Below are 18,367 nucleotides of genomic sequence, written 5' to 3'. Positions count from 1 at the left end.
TGAATCATCAATTATATTACTCAGTAATATAAAATTTCTCAAACCACCAAAACTACTCAGACATTGTGACCAGGTGTTTAGCAAGGTTTACATAATCTGGTATGGAATCACTTTCTTCATTTTCTGCTTCAAGAGAAGCCCATCCAGAGTGAGAGCAGTGACTGAGGGGAGCCCTCATCATGGTCTGAAGCTTCTTTGTGAGGGGAAGTGAAGGACAGCACCAACTCTGGTGGCCAGTGACAGGGCTCAAGAGCATGGCCTGAAGTTGTGGCAGGGAGGTTTAGTTGGATTTCAGGGAAAGGTTCTTCCCCCAGAGGGTGCCGGCACTGCCCAGGCTCCCTAGGGAATGGGCACAGCCCCGAGGCTGCCAGAGCTCCGGGATCCTTTGGACAACAGTTCCAGGGATGCCCAGGGTGGGATTGTTGGGGTGTCTGTGCAGGGACAGGAGCTGCACTCATTGATCCTTGTGGATCCCTTCCAACTCAGGATATTCTGTGATTCTATGAACTGCCAGGGGCTGACAGCAAAAATTAAATAATGCTCAGGAAACGTCAGATGGAACAGCAGTCAAATTCAGGTTTTCATGAATGACAAATGAATTCAGGTCTGGGAGAGATTAAAAGACTTGGTCATGTTTTATCCCTCATTGTGTTATGTCCCAAACCTTAAAAAATGCTGGAAAATACTGTTCTAGATTAACAGATTTCTTGCACTCTAACACATCCAGACTCAAGTGTATATTAATAGAGCTTGTTTATAGAGCCTAAACTGCAATTTCGACATTCCAGGTTTTCCATTACAAAAGCAAACAACAAACCAAAAGGTTAAAAATCACAAATTTCACTCCCCACGGAACTGCTGAAGTAGCATTTCTGTTATATGGGGACGACTGATGTGAAGTGGGATTAACAGGCATGAGTCAGAGAGCACATTCCTAATATTTATTCTAGAGCTTTTGGCAACCCTGCAGCATGGTTTCTTACAGAATTCAATTGGCATTTAAAGATGCTATCTGTCAAAGGAGACAGTTTTACTCAGACCCAAGTTCATCCATTATCTCAGGTTTCCAGAGCTGTATTGGGCCAGCAACAACAATCACACTTTCTTTGTCAGAGCTGGCCTCTCTCTTGGACCTTCGAAGACAGCCTTGGTAGCATCTGGAGGAATAATCATAGGCCCTGCAGACCACCAGCTCACACTGCAGGTAAACCTCTGGGTTGCTCTGAATGAACTGGAAGGCATTGAATTTAAACCTGAGGGTGTGTCTGAAGGGTGAGTAATACGTAGCATAGGTGGGATCTTTGGCACACCTAAAAAGAAACAAAAAAAAAAAAAACCCTCTCATGAATACACACTGCAGTCAGTCATTTACATGCAATAAAACACACATGAGAAGTGATTTTTAAGCATTGTGAGAACAGTTCAGAAAGCTGCAAGCTGGAAAACCAAAATGCCTTTTTTTGGCATAATTCAAGCACATTGCCTTTCCTCAGCCTGTTGTGTGTCTGATACGTGGTGTTTGTATGATTCTGTGAAGGTAAATTAACCTTACCTGAGGCATTTCACTATTACCTTATAAAAATTAATATTTATAATAATTAATAACAAATATATAATAAAATTTAATAATTTATAATTTAATAATGTAATTTAATAATTAGAAATAAAGTAAAAAATAAAAATAAAATATTATACTTACAAAGAAATAATAATTATAATATCCATCGTGAACTGGCCATAGCCATTTAGTCTACTTTTTATTTTAAGCTGTGGTGTGTTTGTTATATTTTGGGTCAATGCATCTCCCTTTTCCCAGTAAACCCTGAATGCTCTTGTCCATTAATTAATTAAAAGCTGCCATTATCGTATGCTATATTCACACTATTCCATTAAATTAAAAAATAAAAATTAATAGGAGATGCAGAAATTTGAAGGCAGTTTTATCTGTAATTGTAATTCATAAGAACTCACCCATTCTCGATTATAGGATAGGACTTTGTTGTAAAATTGTGGTGAGTGGGAGATGCCACACAGGTGTCCAGAAATAACTGCAGGGATGGGTCAGAGCTGTGCAGGGAAGCTTGTAGGAACAAATTCTGGTTGATGCCAACACGGTAGGGTGAGTCATACACTGGCCTTGAGAAGCTTGAGGAGTCATAAAATGTGAGGTTGACATCGTATCTCTCATACTGAGTTTCATTCACTTCAAAGTTGTCGTCCGCGACGTACATCGTTTTTGCCCACGTGTTCTGGAGCATCTTGCAGTTGACATGCAAGAGAAGATTTCTATTTCTTGTGATTAACGTACCAGAAGAGGACCCTCTAATAGTGTTGGAATAGCTGATTGTGTCATTGTTCCCCTGTTTGGCACATAAAATATAAAATTAACTCATATATTCAGGTACCCTACTATACATTCTGAACTTTGCTGTATCCTTACAGCAATGTGCACTGTAAAAACATTATTTCCCAGAAAGTCTGATGTGGAAAAGTCTGAATCTAGTAATTTCTGTTCTCAAGATAAGAATCTTCATGTGATATTCAGTGCCCACAATTTTGATCTAGAAAACTACTCACAATAAATGCAGACATAACAGAATTAAATACTACTTGTACAACATTAAGTATGTGAAGGTTCAGGTCTGGCACAATATTTAGCTGAAATCTGGCTATGACATTATTAGTCACATTTAGTGAAAGCTTTGAAACTTTTATAGCTATCACACTCAGCCTGGGACCTTGAAAATGCCAAGTATTTGTATCCTTCCACAGCTTATTCCTTTGGAGATGAATGACGGGCTGTAAGGGAATGCTCTGTTAGCAGAGGCAGGAAATGCAAGTGCAAATATCCTTCAGGAGAGAGGGAGACAACCCACAATCACCAGGACACTTCCAGTCCCTGCAGGTCTCAGGTAGCTTTCAATTTGGGCTGGTTTCCAAAGCAAATTCTCCTGTTTGAATTTTTATATCCTCCCGTTTTTGGCCACTTTGTTGAAACGTTCAGCCCTACCTCTCTGACAGTGCCACAGCGAGTGTACGGAATATCGAATGACACAGAATTTGATGTGATGTTGGGTGTGCAAAGGGGGTCGTTCAGGGTCAGGTTCCAAGCAGAGTAGCCGTGGGACTGAAGGAAGTATCTGCTCACAACCACATGCATGTAGTCTGGCAAACACAGCAGGGCTAGTGGATGGCAAAGAAAATATGTTACAAGCTCAGTAAAGTGACCAAAAAAGGTTGTAAGCAGTGGATTAAATAAACACCACCTTTTGCAGAAGCAGCTGATTTGGCGGAAGGAGCTCAGAATCCAAACCATGGACTTGAACCTCCACAAAACCACTACAGATCTAACTTAAATTTTAAAAATTTAATTTAAAACACTAACAAGATTAACAACCAGCGAACTAGATAATAATTGAAAAGCATGTTTCTGCTTTAAAGATGAACTTACTGGTGCTGTCATCAGCAGGAGTGGAGTGATAGCTGGCCTGGAAGCCTCTGTATGTGTATCGGGAGTTGCTGTGGAAGCGGACGCTCAGCAGGTTGGAGGACGATGTGTACGTGGGGTAATAACCAGAACAAATCTTCCCAAGGAGAGGAGAGCCGTGCAGGGGCCCATCGTAGATTTCCACATAGTCAGAGAGGCATCTGCCACCTTCCATCCTGGCAAGCGATGAAACTATTTAGTTTTATGCTTAGTTTTTACGTTCTTTGGTTTTGTTTGCCTGTTGGTTTGGGTTTTTAGTCAGATTAGCTCTTTATAGCAGAAGAATACATTTGATTGATATGACTGTCAAACCTTTGGAACGGAAACTACAGCCTCCACTTTCTGTCTCAGTAAATGCCAGCCATGTTTTTTGACTAAATAAGCAAAAATCAATACATTTTCCCTCTCCAGATATACTAAAAGCTTTGATAAAGATTCTTGAAATCAAGTAGGTTTTTGCTTAGTAAGTCCAAGTTGTCACTCCCATATGTTCATCTTCTCAAATAATGAATTTCTACTTACTGAATATCTGTAAATGTAAGCGTGACACGAAAGTTGCTTTCTACTTGTATTTCCCACACGCAGTCAGCATTGTTTGGATAATTTCTAGGGTAAAATGGGCTCTGTAAGGTACCAGATGAAGAGGAGAGCAAGCCACCACAAGAATAATCTTCTGCAGAGAAAAATACAAGAAGAAAAAGATATGTATGCACCTTTAGGGTTGCGTTTGGAGTACATATGTGTGAAGTTTATGTCTAAATGTAGAGATAGTGACTTCAATCAGCTCCAGTGGCCTCTCCATTGGGTTCATACACATCTGAAAGCAGGTTAGGAGATGCTAAACATGCTGAACAGATTTTATAATGCTGATCTGCAGTGCCTGCACTAGCAGGACACAAATATTTTCCACAGCACTGGACAATTTTGAGGCTGGATTTGTGGAGATCAGCTCTTCCTTGAAAAAGGATCCCCTATTACATTAGCTAATGACCAAAGGGAGGAGGAAAAAAAATAAAATAATTTTGTTTTAAAAGCAAAAAGTTGATAAATATCCAATTCATAAACTTACCCAAGTCCTCTAAACCTACCTGGGGTTGGTGATGCAGTAGAAGTATTGGGAGCTGTAGAGAGAGCACAAGGTGATAAGAAATACAAAATACACTCAGCATTTTGCCTAAGAGAAACAGCCCTCTGGGGGTCAGCCCTCCCCAGAAGGGCTCCTGAAGGGACACTGCAACACCAGACCCACAATCACTGCCTGGACACACGGGGGGTCCCTGTGTGGCTCCAAGCCCTCCCTCTCCACCCACCTGCCCAGGGTCTTGATCTCCTCTGTTAAAGGTCAGTAGGGTGGGATGGAGTGCACCCTCAGCATCTCTGGGACCCTCAGCATCTCTGGGACCCTCAGCATGTTTGTGGTGACACCAAACTGGAAGGAGGGGATGGTCAAGCAGATGGTGCTGCTGCCATTCAGAGGGAGCCTGGCACTGCAGACAGAGCAGCAGCCAGCCTCAGCTGCCAAAAGGAGTTCTCTGCACTGTGGCTGAGCACATCAGCTGCCTTTATTTTGGAAAAACAAGAAGCAGCCTTTGGCCTCTGCAGCAATAATTTTGCCAAGGCTGATCAATTCCTCTGCCTACAGCATAGAGCAGGAAAATTGATGATAGCTCAGTGGCAGCACTGGGGGAGTTGGAGAGAGTCCCATTCCTGCCCACCAGGCAAAGAAACAGTGTCTGGCAGCAGCTTCATGGCCATCCTCTCCTGAAAACCACCCTTGAGCCAGGATACCTCTAAGTGTCCCCTCTAAGAGGGTCTGGATGCCCACAAGGTGCTGAGAACCACCAGAAGCTCTTTGTGATTGAGCTTGAGCCCCTGCCCTGGCGAGGAGTAGAGGACGGCTCCAGTCTTACCCATGGTGGTACTGAAGGCAAGAAATGAGGAGTAGTAGGCGTGGAAGCCCCTCCTGGTGACGCTGCCGTCGCTGCGGAACAGGACGGTGAGCTGGTTCCCAGAGGAGTTGAAGACACGATGGTCGTTCCAGCAAACACGGCCCAGGAGCCTGCTCTGGGGGGAGTCTCCATCAAACACCTCAATGGCATCGTAGGAGCAGCTGCTGTCCTCCAGCCTGCAGGGAGGAGATGTGGCCTCAGCTCTCCTCACAGAGAGCAGCGTGTAGGAAAGGCATTTTGTACTGTTCTTGTGAGCCAGAGAAGGCCTGCTGAAGATCAGGAAAGCCCCGTATCTCTCTTGAGGAAGACACCAAGGTTGTCACCTGTTGGACCCCAGGAAACTCCTCTGGCTGCCCTGGAGGACTCGAGCCCCTGCCCAGGAGGCTCGGAGCCCAGGACCCCTGTGCCTTTGATTGAGCCCTTAGAAAAAGCAATTACCAACTTTATATGAAGAATTACAAGCCACAAAAGTTTAAGTAGAATGATAGTGAATTTTTCACAGAGTGAAAAATAGATTTTTGGGGTTTTTAGAATGGGGATTCAGGGGGCAAGATGGAGGAATCTGGGTGTGTCCAGCCTTTCTCCTTCTCCTTCTTGGTCTCCATCTTGTGCTCTGATGTTGGCACTTTTGGATTGGTTTAGAGTAGAAGCTCACTGTCTAATATAGGTGATAGGTATTGGAAAGTAATTGTAAATAGTGTACATGTAGTTATTAGTATAAAAAGATAACACCACCTGGGGGCAGGCAGAGTGCCTCTCTGTCTGTCTTGCTGAGAGGACCTCGTCTGGTCAGGAGAAAAAAATTTATAGACAAGGAACAGTAAACAACTTTGAGACCAAGAAATTAGGAGTTCTGACTCCTTCTTCAACTGCCAAGCTGGGAAAGGAGACTTTCTAACACATCTTGGCATCACTCTAACCAGCTAGAGACCCCGAGAGTCACCATGACAAGCTGATGAAAGGAAGAAAGTTAAAAGATACAGACTCTAGCTGGCTCACAGAATGACGTGGCTCCTTGTTCACATATTGAGAACTTTGTTTCTTTCTTATGACCAACGGGCAGTGAATGTGTCTGTTAAGTAAATTTAAATATCTTGAAAAACTACAAAAGCAACCTGTTGCTGTAATAAATCTCTCTTATACACCCTTCTAATGGAGTCTTAGTGCTTTGCATCATGTCGTGCTCTGTAGCGACAGCAGCAGGCACAAAATCCCCAAGGAGTTTTCCTGGGGAAGGAAGTGAGAACCTCAAAGGAGAAAACAATTCTTATATCTAGTCACTGCTCCTGTTTTTGCACGTGTGGAACGTGTTATGGAGATTGTTTACCCAAAGTGATTTGGTTAATTGGACATGGGTGAAAGTTGTTTTGAGTGATTAGCCAATCACTCAAAGCTGTGTCCTGGCTGTCTCAGACATGACTGTCTGTCTGGGTTTTTTTTAGTATTCTTTAGTATAATATCTCTTTAGCATAGTATCTTTAGTAGTAACGTATCTTTAGTATCTCTTTTAGTTATAGTATTAATGTAATGCAATATAGTTTTAATGAAGCAATTTGTTCAGCATTCTGAATCATGGAGTCAGAGCACGTTATACCCTGGCCTGTCTCTACTATAAGAGGAAGATCTCTCTGGGCACAGCTGCAAGGCCCAGCAGCCCCATTGCCACCTCGCCCCAGCGCTCGGGCTGAGGCTGCCAAGGTCCCACAGTGGGGACAAAGCCACCCCAGAGCCTGGCTGGACTCACTCCACATCCGTAAACTGGAGCTGGATCCTGCGGGCCGGGTCCCACGGACGGATGTTCCACACGCAGTAGGCGTTGTTGGAGTAGGAGTTGGGGTATCCCGGGCTCTGGAGGGTGCCAGACAATCCCTGCAGTAAGCCACCACAGGAGACGTTCCCTGAGGAAAAGAGCAGAGCCCGGGCATGGGCAGAGAGATCTTATTCCATGGCCAGAATCCATCAGAGAAGGGCAAGGCCCTGCCAAGGAGGTTCTGCCACAGCCCCACAGAGACCCTCCCTGCCAGGCACCCCAAAACATCACCCCTGCCTCCCCCCAGCCCAGCTCATACAGAAACCCAGGTCCATGGGGTTGGCTGTCCAGTGGGACGCCTGGGGAAGGAGAAAATCAGACCCCTCAACTCCTCTGGACCTCAATGGAAATAAAACCTGCTGGGAGCCAACCCTCTGCAGAAGCCAGGCTCTTTCCGGTGGTGCCCCTCAAGAGACCATGGACACAAACTGAAACACAGGGAATTTCCTCTGAACATCAGGAGACAATTTTTTCCTGCAAGGGTGACTGAGCACAGACACAGGTTGCCCACAGAGGTGGCAAATAGGCAAAAGCCCTCTGGATATGGTCTTGGGAAGCCAGCTATGGCCGATCTTGCTTTCAGCCAGGGGGTAGGAACAGTTGTACTCCAGACATCCCTTCCAACTTCATCATCCCATGGTTCTGTGAGGAATAATGGAGGGCAGAAGCCAGTCCAACCCCACAGCTCCTCTGCACATACCTGTGGCATTCCATGGCATGGTGGCCATCAGTCCGAAGACAGCTGGTTCTACAGGGAGAGAGCAGCAGGTGAGCAAGCAGTGCTTTGCCCAAGAGGATCATCCTGCTGGGAGTCCCCCCTCTCCAATAGGAACCTCACAGAACCCCAGTGAAAGCCAAAGCCCACAGTCAGCACTGCAGTGTGGCAGGACTGAGATGGCTGCAGTGCCGACAGCACCAGCGCTTACCCAAGGGCATCCCCACTGCAGCACCATCAACACCAGTGCCAAACCTCTCCCACAGAAAAAGTGGCTACTCAATCCTAAATGATCCCAAGCAATCCCACATCTCCCTCAATGTTAGGGACATTAGCCAGGGTCTGTGAGTGCAGCCTACACAGAGAATCCCAGAGAAAGAAAACCCCATGGAAAACCCACATATGAACAGAAATCTCTGGTTACCTGTTGTTGGAGTCACTGTCATTCCCGAGTCTGGAAGGAGAAAATCAGAGCGTGTGAGGCACTAGAACTGCTTGGCTTGCCATACATGTACTTAATTTCATGGAAAGTTATGGAGGAACCCACGGGGAGGAAGGCCTGACTAAAAACCACCCCTCTCTGTCACTTGTGCGCCAGGGTCAGGGCAGGGACAGGCGAGAGCCAGGATCGTAGAAGAGGCAAAGAAGGCTTTATTCAAAAGAACCACGTATTTTTCATAGAGTGGTACAAGAGGTTCTATTCTATTGCCTAACTAACAGAAACATCTTTCTCACTCACGGTCCCTGAGAGGAACAGAAAAATTAAGTAGAAAAACAGCACCTGCAAATTGTTTATAGTGAACAGGTTATCATATATTTCCAGCTCCCTAAAATTTCTCACAAGCCGCTGTGAGAAACGCTTGCCGTTTCTCTCTCTCTGTCCCGTGGCATCCACCCCTGTCCTCACACCCTGCTCTGTGCAGGAGTGATGCCCAAACCCCACATTTCCCAGCTACAGTCTGCAAACATGAGATTGATGTTCCCTCTGCATCAGGCTTGTGCACCCACGACCTGCTGCTGCCCTGAGCAAGGAGCAAGGGCTGGGCAGCCTTCATCCCACCTCCATCCAGACTGATTTTCTTCAGGAAAATGGCACCAAAACACGGACACCCACCTGAGCAGACGACAGAAGCAGCTCCATGGTAACAGGCATCATACTGGTATTCGTAGGGGCAGTACCACAGGAACTCCTCATTGCCCATACAGTTCATCTCAGTGAACAGGTAGGAGGAGTAGGAGTCGCTCGGAGGGAAGGGGTGCATGATGGCCTCAGGGAAGCCACAGCCCAGCTGCCTGCACACCACCTGGGCATCCTGCATGTCCCACAGGTAGCCACACACCTTCTCCCAGGCTCCAAAGTAGTAGATCTCCACATTGCCTGCGCACCTGTTGGGGCCGCCGCTCAGTCTCAGGTGGATCTCTTGGAGAGACACAAACCCCTTGGTCAGCACAGTGGTGCTCTGGCTCCAGGGAATGACATCCCACAGCCTTCCTGGGCATGGCTGCATCCACCTGCAGCACAGCCCAGGGCTGGAACCCTGCTCAGCTCCCATGCTGTGGGATGGAGAGGTTGGGGCAGGCACATCGCATCCCCGTGCCCAGGGCTGGGACAAGAACCATGGCAGACAGACTCACCATCAGCTATGATTGGAACTGTGGAGGAGAACAAGCAGAGAAAAAAAAGACGCAGAGAGCAAAAGGATTAGGACAAAATTCTTTGGGAGTTGTGAGCGCTTTCTACCCTTCCTCTAGTGAGTCAAGATCCCACTGAAGGGCACAAGTGAAGAAGACCTTTTTCATTCTATCAAGGAGGCTGGTTGCTGGAGAGCAAAGCCATCCCCAAATTCCTCCATCCCAGATAATTTACTTTTCATGTACATTCCCATCCCCACCCTAAAGAAAATGTGAGCTTTTTAATTATACTGATTTCTTCCCAACAAAAAATACTGTGACAAAAACATAAATCTATCACTATTACATAAAGTAACAATCTGATAAATTGTACTTACAAGTTGTGGAGTCAGTAGTTGTGGGAGGTCTTCTTGTCACTAGAGAAGAAAAAGATAAGATAGCATATGTGATGGTCAAGAAGGCAAATTTAACATGAAACTTCCTCAAATCCTGTTTCAGTCTCAAGCAATTTGCAGCCAACAAACTTGAGATCCAAGAGATTTCTCTCGATTTTAGTCAACTTCAGCAGTGTTTTCTCCCATTAACCATCAACACTCCTTGTGAGCCCACCAGAACCTGCAAGTGGCCCAGAGAGTGCCTTGAAGTGGGACCAGTTTTCTCAGGTCCCCCAGCCATATGAGCTGGAAGAGAGGGACAGAGCGCAGAATGAATCCCCCATAATCCAGGGAAAACCTGTAACCACTTGGATATTCACAAATCTGTGGGGATCCACTTAAGGGAGCTGGGGGGTCTCAGCCTGGAGGAAAGAAGGCTCGGGGGGACCCAATTGCTCCCCACAGTTACACTGAAAGGAGGTGGCAGCCAGCTGGGGCCAGTCCCTTCTCCCCTATAACAGGACAAAGCCTCAAGCCAGACCGGAGATAAGGGGAAATCTTCTGGAAAGAACAGGCTGCCCAGGGCAGTGATGGAGTCACCATCCCTTGAGGGGATTTTAAAGACATGTAAATGTGGCTCATGGAGACATGTAAATGTGTGGGGCTGCTGGCTTAATGATTGAACTGATGATCTTAAAGGTGTTTTTCAGCTGGAACAATTCTTTGATTCTGTCTGTTGGTTTCACTTGACCTGATCAGGAGATGATGGCTCTGCTACCGATATGAGAATAGGCTGTGACAAACTGCCTCTTTCTCCAAATCAAGCAGGCAAAACCTCAACAGAAATGAAGAGGACATAAAATATCTGGGGAGGTGGTCAGAACAAGGCCAGTGACAAGGGAGGCTGCACATCTCATTATTTTCATTGGGCACAGCTGCAGGTTGAAAGGGAGTATCCAAAAGCTCCCTGTCCCAGGTTCTGCTGACATTCCCACCACATCCAAGCTCCCTCTCATTCCCTTCCATCCCCAACACCACTCATTCCGCCAACACCAAGCTGCTGGTTTCACCAACTGGGTCAAAGCAGGTTTTCCCTGCCAGGGCTGATGGAAAGCCTCCAGGTGGCAGAAAGGGATCAGAGGTGTCCTGCAGGACAGGGCTCTGGTACGCCCAGAAACGTGATTGATCTCTATCCCGTTGTTTTTTAACTGGGTCACAAATTTATCACTATTATATAAAGTAACAATTTGATAAATTCTACTTACTCGTCGTGGTCTCAATAGTTGTTGTGGAACCTCCTGTTGTCACTAGAGAGGAAAAAAAAAAGAAAAATACAAGAGGAAGAAGGTATTTATGCACCTTAAGTATTTTGTTTGGAGTATGTATGTATGAATTTAATGTCTAAATGCAGAAATTGTGACTTCTATCAGCTCCAGTGGCCTCTCCATTAGGTTCATACACATCTGAAAGCAGGTTAGGAGATGCTAAACATGCTGAACAGATTTTATAATGCTGATCTGCAGTGCCTGCACTAGCAGGACACAAATATTTTCCACAGCACTGGACAGTTTTGAGGCTGGAATTGTGGAGATCAGCTCTTCCTTGAAAGAGGAACCACCTATTACAATAGCTAATGACCAAAGGGAGGAGGAAAAAAAATAAAATAATTTTGTTTTAAAAGCAAAAAGTTGATAAATATCCAATTCATAAACTTACCCAAGTCCTCCAAACCTACCTGGGGTTGGTGACACAGTAGGAGTACTGGGATCTGTAGGGAGACAGCAGCAGGTGATAAGAAATACAAAATACACTCAGCATTTTGCCTAAGAGAAACAGCCCTCTGGGGGTCAGCCCTCCCCAGAAGAGCTCCTGAAGGGACACTGCAACACCAGACCCACAATCACTGCCTGGACTCCAAGCCCTCCCTCTCCACCCACCTGCCCAGGGTCTTGATCTCCTCTGTTAAAGGTCAGTAGGGTGGGATGGAGTGGACCCTCAGCATGTTTGTGGTGACACCAAACTGGAAGGAGGGGATGGTCAAGCAGATGGTGCTGCTGCCATTCAGAGGGAGCCTGGCACTGCAGACAGAGCAGCAGCCAGCCTCAGCTGCCAAAAGGAGTTCTCTGCACTGTGGCTGAGCACATCAGCTGCCTTTATTTTGGAAAAACAAGAAGCAGCCTTTGGCCTCTGCAGCAACGAAAGTGCCAGGGCTGAGCAGCCCCCCTGCCTACAGCATAGAGCAGGAAAATTGATGATAGCTCAGTGGCAGCACTGGGGAAGGTGGAGAGTCCCATTGCGGCCCACCAGGAACAGTGTCTGGCAGCAGCTTCATGGCCACCCTCTCCTGAAAACCACCCTTGAGCCAGGATGACTGTAAGTGGGGCCAGAGGGTCTGGATGCCCACAGGGTGCTGAGAGCCACCAGAAGCTCTTTGTGATTGAGATTTAGCCCCTCCCCTGGCGAGGAGTAGAGGACAGCTCCAGTCTTACCCATGGTGGAACTGAAGGCAAGAAATGAGGAGTAGTAGGCGTGGAAGCCCCTCTCAGTGATAACGTAGTCGCTGTGGAACAGGACGGTGAGCTGGTTCCCAGAGGAGGTGAAGACACGATGGTCATTCCAGCAAACACGGCCCAGGAGCCTGCTCTGGGGGGAGCCTCCATCAAACACCTCGATGGCATCGTAGGAGCAGCTGCTGTCCTCCAGCCTGCAGGGAGGAGATGTGGCCTCAGCTCTCCTCACAGAGAGCAGCATGTAGAAAGGCATTTTGTACTGTTCTTGTGAGCCAGAGAAGGCCTGCTGAAGATCAGGAAAGCCCCGTATCTCTCTTGAGGAAGACACCAAGGTTGTCACCTGTTGGACCCCAGGAAACTCCTCTGGCTGCCCTGGAGGACTCGAGCCCCTGCCCAGGAGGCTCGGAGCCCAGGACCCCTGTGCCTTTGATTGAGCCCTTAGAAAAAACTATTACCAACTTTATATGAAGAATTACAAGCCACAAAAGTTTAAGTAGAATGATAGTGAATTTATCACAGGGTGAAAAAGAGATTTTTGGGGTTTTTAGAATGGGGGTTCAGGCGACAAGATGGAGGAATCTGGGTGTGTCCAGCCTTTCTCCTTCTCCTTCTTGGTCTCCGTCTTCTGCTCTGATGTTGACACTTTTGGATTGGTTTAGAGTAGAAGCTCACTGTCTAAATTAGTATAAAAAGATAACACCACCTGGGGGCAGGCAGAGTGCCTTGAACTGTCTTGCTGAGAGGACCTCGTCTGGACAGGAGAAAAAATTTTATACACAAGGAACAGTAAACAACTTTGAGACCAAGAAATGAAGAGTTCTGACTCCTTCTTCAACTGCCAAGCTGGGAAAAGAGACTTTCTGACACATCTTGGGGTCACTGTGACCAGCTAGAGACCCCGAGAGTCACCATGACAAGCTGATGAAAGGAAGAAAGTTAAAAGATATGGACTCTAGCTGGCACACAGAATAACGTGGCTCCTTGTTCACCTATTGTGAGCTTGTTTCTTTCTTATGACCAACAGGCAGTGAATGTGCCTGTAAAGTGAGTGTAAATATTTTGAAAATCTATAAAAGCAACATGTTGCTGTAATAAATCTCTCTTATACACCCTTCTGATGGAGTCTTGGTGCTTTGCGTCGTGTCGTGCTCTGTAGCGACAGCAGCAGGCACAAAATCCCCAAGGAGTTTTCCTAAGGAAAGGCAGTGAGAAACTCAGGCAGTGAGAAATTCTTGTCTCTATTCGCTGCTCCTGGTTTTGCACGTGTGGAACGTGTTATGGAGATTGTTTATGCAGAGTGATTTGGTTAAATGAGCCCAGGTGAAAGTTGTTTTGAGTGATTAGCCAGTCACTCAAAGCTGTGTCCTGGCTGTCTCAGACAGTCACGGGTTTTTCTTTAGTATTCTTTCATATAGTATATCTTTAGTATAGTATCTCTTTAGTATAGTATCTTTAGTTTCTCTTTAGTTATAGTATAGTATTAATATAATATAATATCATATAGTTTTAATGAAGCAATTTATTCAGCATTCTGAATCATGGAGTCAGAGCACATTATCCCCTGGCCTGTTTCTACTACAAGAAGAGGATCTGTCTAAGCACAGCTGCAGGGCCCAGTAGCCCCATTGCCACCTCACCCCAGCGCTCGGGCAGAGGCTGCCAAGGTCTCACAGTGGGGACAAAGCCACCCCAGAGCCTGGCTGGACTCACTCCACATCCGTAAACTCAAGCTGGATCCTGCGGGCCGGGTCCCACGGACGGATGTTCCACACGCAGTAGGCGTTGTTGGAGTAGGAGTTGGGGTATCCCGGGCTCTCAAAGGTGCCAGACAAACCCTGCAGTAAGCCACCACAGGAGACGTTCCCTGAGGAAAAGAGCAGAGCCTGGGCATGGGCAGAGAGATCTTATTCCATGGCCAGAATCCATCAGAGAAGGGCAAGGCCCTGCCAAGGAGGCTCTGCCACAGCCCCACAGAGACCCTCCCTGCCAGGCACCCCAAAACATCACCCCTGCCTCCCCCCAGCCCAGCTCATACAGAAACCCAGGTCCATGGGGTTGGCTGTCCAGTGGGATGCCTGGGGAAGGAGAAAATCAGACCCCTCAACTCCTCTGGACCTCAATGTGGTCAGTGAGAGGGGAAGTTGAGCTGGAGGCACCCAGTGCTGCAGGGAGAAATCAGCAGAGTTCACTCCCAGCATTTTTCCCAAGAGATGCAACCTGCTGGGAGTCAACCCAATGGTAAGCTAAGTGAAATAGGCTATGGAAACAATCCCACATTGAGCTAGAATGTTTGGTCCAAAAAACTTCCCAAGGCAGCATCTGAACCCCAAGAATTGGAAATCCTTAGTTCTTTCACAATGGATTTTTGCTTTGCCTTCATAGCTAGTGCTTGGCAAAAAGGTGACCCTCCAAAGTACAATGTTACTCCCCATTATTTTGCATACAGAATTTTTTTAGTGTAATTTTTCAAACAGTTAGGATGTGCTTTCTGAAGCTGACCAATATCCATGACAATTACCCAAGGGATATAGGTTTATTTGTAGAGACAGGGCTTGGCAAGGCATTCCAGCACACCTTGAAGGTGGCCCTTAGTAGCATTAGGATGCTCACTGTAATTGTGCCTTCATCTGAAGCAGTCATGAAAAAAAAACAAAGGAGAACAGGAGCTGTTCCTCATTATGAGGAGAACTGTGAGAGTGATTTCAAGCCTTAGAAAGCTGCAAGAAGAGTTTCAGCAATTATATTTTTGCCCCAATTGGCTTCAACACTGGCATTGAAACAATTAGATCTGGTTAGATGAGCAAACAAGCTAATGCCACATCCTCTGCAATTAGTGATATGTTAATCGATGTTGATAGTGTTAGACATGCTACCCTTCAAAATAGAGCAGCAATTGATTTTCTTTTACTGGCACAAGGGTATAGTTGTATGGAATTTGAAAGATTGCATTGTATGATCCTATCAGATCATTCTGAATCCATTCACAAAAGCATACAAAACCGGAAAGATTTGACAGCCCAAATTAAAGAGGATAGTGGATCCTGGTTAGATGATCTGTTCCAAGAATAGAGCTTTACACCTTAGCTAAAGCAACTTTGCAAGACAGGTCTCTATATATTGGGTGTTTTGGTAATGATATTGACAGTAATCCCCTGCATACTTCAGTGGGTGTGACAAATGATGAACAAAACAACTAGAGAAGTTTTTGTCCTACAAGAGAGAGAAGTAGGAAGTAAGAAGCACAGAGAATGTTTGAAATCTCACGGAAATGACAGATGAAAGAATAGAAATAGAAGAAAGTTTTGAGTTAAGACCCTAGAATCGACAAGAATTTTTTGAACAATGACTTGTAACTATTGTCAGTCGTGATTCATATCTTTTTCACTGACTGAGCCTTCACAGCATTAAGTTGCTGTGCTGTAACATAGCAATGCTTAGCGTCAGCAAGAACAAGCCTCAAGCAGATAGTAAGCAACAATACTATAGTAGAGCTATGAAATGCGAGTAGCAAACGACACAGTTACGAAAGTTTCTTTTTAAGTCACCAGAGAGGGGGAATTGTGGGAATTCATGAAAATCAGAGGGTTTAGAAAAGTGGTAAAAAAGACAGGCCTTAACAGCAGAGTTTTGAACAGTGCTAAGGCAGCAGAAATAAGATTTCTAAGCTGTAGCGCAGATGTGAGAAATAGAACAACAGGCCTATGTAATTTGGCTTTCTAAATTGCAAAAAGTATATTTAATTATATCTTTAGAAGGTTAAATATGAATGAAGCTCTGTGCTTTTGCTCTATGTGATTGGCTGAGACTGAAATTGAGACTGTCTTATAGTATGTTGTAACGCTAACTTTCTTTGGCTTTCTGCCAGATCAGAGAGCTGGCGCATCTTTCCTCTCCATTGTCACAACAATGAAATGAGATTGATGCTGGAAAAATAAAAGCTCGATACGCTAGTTCCAGTTGCCCCATCCTATTCGTGTCTGTATATGAACTGCCGCTGCGCCAAATGTGAGCATTTTAATCATACCAATTTCTTCCCAACCATAAATACTGTGACAAAAACATAAATCAATCACTATTACATAAAGTAACGATCTGATAAATTCTACTTACAAGTCGTGGGAGGGGTAGTTGTTGTGGGAGGTGTTGCTGTTACTACAGAAGACAAAGATAAGATAGCATATGTGAAGGTCAACAAAGCAAATTTAACACGAAACATCCTCAAACCCTGTTTCAGTCTCAAGCAATTTGCCACCAATGAACTTTAAATCCAGGAGATTTCTGCCTATTTTAGTCAACTTCAGCAGTGTTTTCTCCCATTAACCATCAACACTCCTTGTGAGCCCCCCAGAACCTGCAAGTGGCCCAGAGAGTGCCTTGAAGTGGGACCAGTTTTCTCAGGTCCCCCAGCCATATGAGCTGGAAGAGAGCAACAGGGAGCAGAATGAATCCCCCATAATCCAGGGTTAAACCTGTAACCACCTGGATATTCAGAGATCTGTGGGGCTGGATGGCTTTTAACACCTTAAAGAGGAAGGGGTGGAAAGACAGCAGCTGTGGCAACACTTTTTGATGTTTTTTGCATCCCTGCATAGAGAACACAGCAGCAGCTGCTGAAAAAGAAGGGGTTTGTCTCTGCCAGCACCCTGCTCATTCAGGGAGGTCTCACCTGGAAAGGGGGAAAGTGATTTTGGAATAGAAAAAGCCTATTTCACCCCGTTTGAAATATCCACCCTCCCATCAGACCCACCAATATTTGTATTGGTCGCTAAAGGGGTGGAAGTGGCTGGGCTGATCATTGACTCTGCAACCAAATTAAATTACACTCCTAACAGGAATTTGTCTCTGGGAAATTAGACTAACAAAAATTACCATTATAATTTCCATTATAATCTAATCAAATACAAACCACATGGTTTGTACACCTCACCCCCTTTAAAATAAACATGTATATATAGTCCAGAAAATACTTTTTAGTCTTTAAAGCCATTATCCCAATAAAAACGATAGGAAAATGTTATAATTGGCTTTGCAGTATATTCATTTTAATTTCCTTTACTAGGCTCTTTACAAAAAATAATGGGAAAGAAATGAAATTCATTAAGCAGTTTTGATGACATTGATTTGCTCAGCTCATAGGTTTGCCCTGCTCATGGTTTTCAAGAGAGCTGAGCCATGCTGGTAAATCCTCTTTTACCATTAAATCCCAACGTTAGCCCAAGGTGAAATAAAGCTACAAAGGAGATTGGAAGTCTTTACCTGCATCCACCTGCATGTGAAGAATTACCATCAGCACCCAGGGCAGGATCCTGGTGGCAGCCATCTCCTTGGAGCTGCTGGAGCAGGAGGACACCACAATTTATAGGCAGAGTCCCCAGAGGGTGCAGCTCAGCAGCCCAGCCTCTCCTTTCTGTAGCTCAATATCACATTCCCCTCTGCTCGCACTTCCCCGGCTTCCATCGCCACGTGTTTGATTTGTAAACCAATATTTACAGGTTCCTGGTTCCACAGCAGGACAACACCTGGCATCTGATGCAGGGAAAGCAGAGATCAAAGGGGCTGCAGTAGCTGCTGTTTTTCCAGCCCATCCTTCCTTGGCTGTGGTGTTCTCTTGCTGTCACTTATGTAACCTGTCCCTTTATTTGAGCTGTAACTGACCCAAAGCTGCTTTTTAGGCTGTTGCAAAATGTGTTTTTCTTTTTGTGACTGAACACAAAAAGTGGAAGGGTGGGACTACAGTGGGAAACAACCTTTGCACCCTGTCCTGGAAGATGTCACAAAAACATGCAGTAAAAGTGAGTGCAATCTTCTTTTTCTGTTCATCCCTCAGTTTGCTCTATCCTCACCAGGGCAGCAAGAGTCAGGATTGCTTAAGCTCTGCAAGTTCATCAAA

The 18,367-nt window shown here is 45.5% G+C and overlaps 1 protein-coding gene across 1 annotated transcript; it reads right to left on the bottom strand.

Annotated features, from left to right (window-relative positions):
• Positions 1-637: 637 nt before the first annotated feature.
• LOC131561625 (deleted in malignant brain tumors 1 protein) lies at positions 638-17,797 on the bottom strand. Its single transcript, XM_058810987.1, has 18 exons — positions 17,734-17,797; positions 14,188-14,341; positions 12,457-12,671; positions 11,703-11,735; positions 11,233-11,274; positions 9,971-10,009; positions 9,597-9,614; positions 9,076-9,381; positions 8,386-8,415; positions 7,947-7,994; positions 7,181-7,334; positions 5,398-5,612; positions 4,576-4,608; positions 4,010-4,160; positions 3,452-3,663; positions 3,011-3,183; positions 1,972-2,360; positions 638-1,310 (listed from the first exon to the last, which is right to left on the bottom strand). Exons 1-18 carry the CDS (start codon positions 17,795-17,797, stop codon positions 1,031-1,033), a joined length of 2,556 nt encoding a protein of 851 aa, XP_058666970.1. The 3' UTR covers positions 638-1,030.
• Between the last annotated feature and the right edge of the window lie 570 nt (positions 17,798-18,367).

The sequence above is a fragment of the Ammospiza caudacuta genome, chromosome 9 (assembly GCF_027887145.1).
Source record: "Ammospiza caudacuta isolate bAmmCau1 chromosome 9, bAmmCau1.pri, whole genome shotgun sequence".
In the NCBI taxonomy this organism is placed as follows: domain Eukaryota; kingdom Metazoa; phylum Chordata; class Aves; order Passeriformes; family Passerellidae; genus Ammospiza; species Ammospiza caudacuta.
The sequence above is the reverse complement of the archived record's forward strand: the minus strand, read 5'-3'. Positions and strand labels throughout refer to the sequence as shown.

Excerpts from the sequence above, each read along its gene's own strand:
- LOC131561625 (XM_058810987.1), bottom strand. The coding sequence starts at position 17,797 with ATGGCTGCCACCAGGATCCTGCCCTGGGTGCTGATGGTAATTCTTCAC. Across the intron at positions 10,010-11,232 it reads AACTATTGAGACCACGACGA|TGACAAGAAGACCTCCCACA; the intron begins GTAAGTAGAATT and ends TTTCTTCTCTAG. Across the intron at positions 3,184-3,451 it reads TCCTGCTGATGACAGCACCA|CCCTGCTGTGTTTGCCAGAC; the intron begins GTAAGTTCATCT and ends GCCATCCACTAG.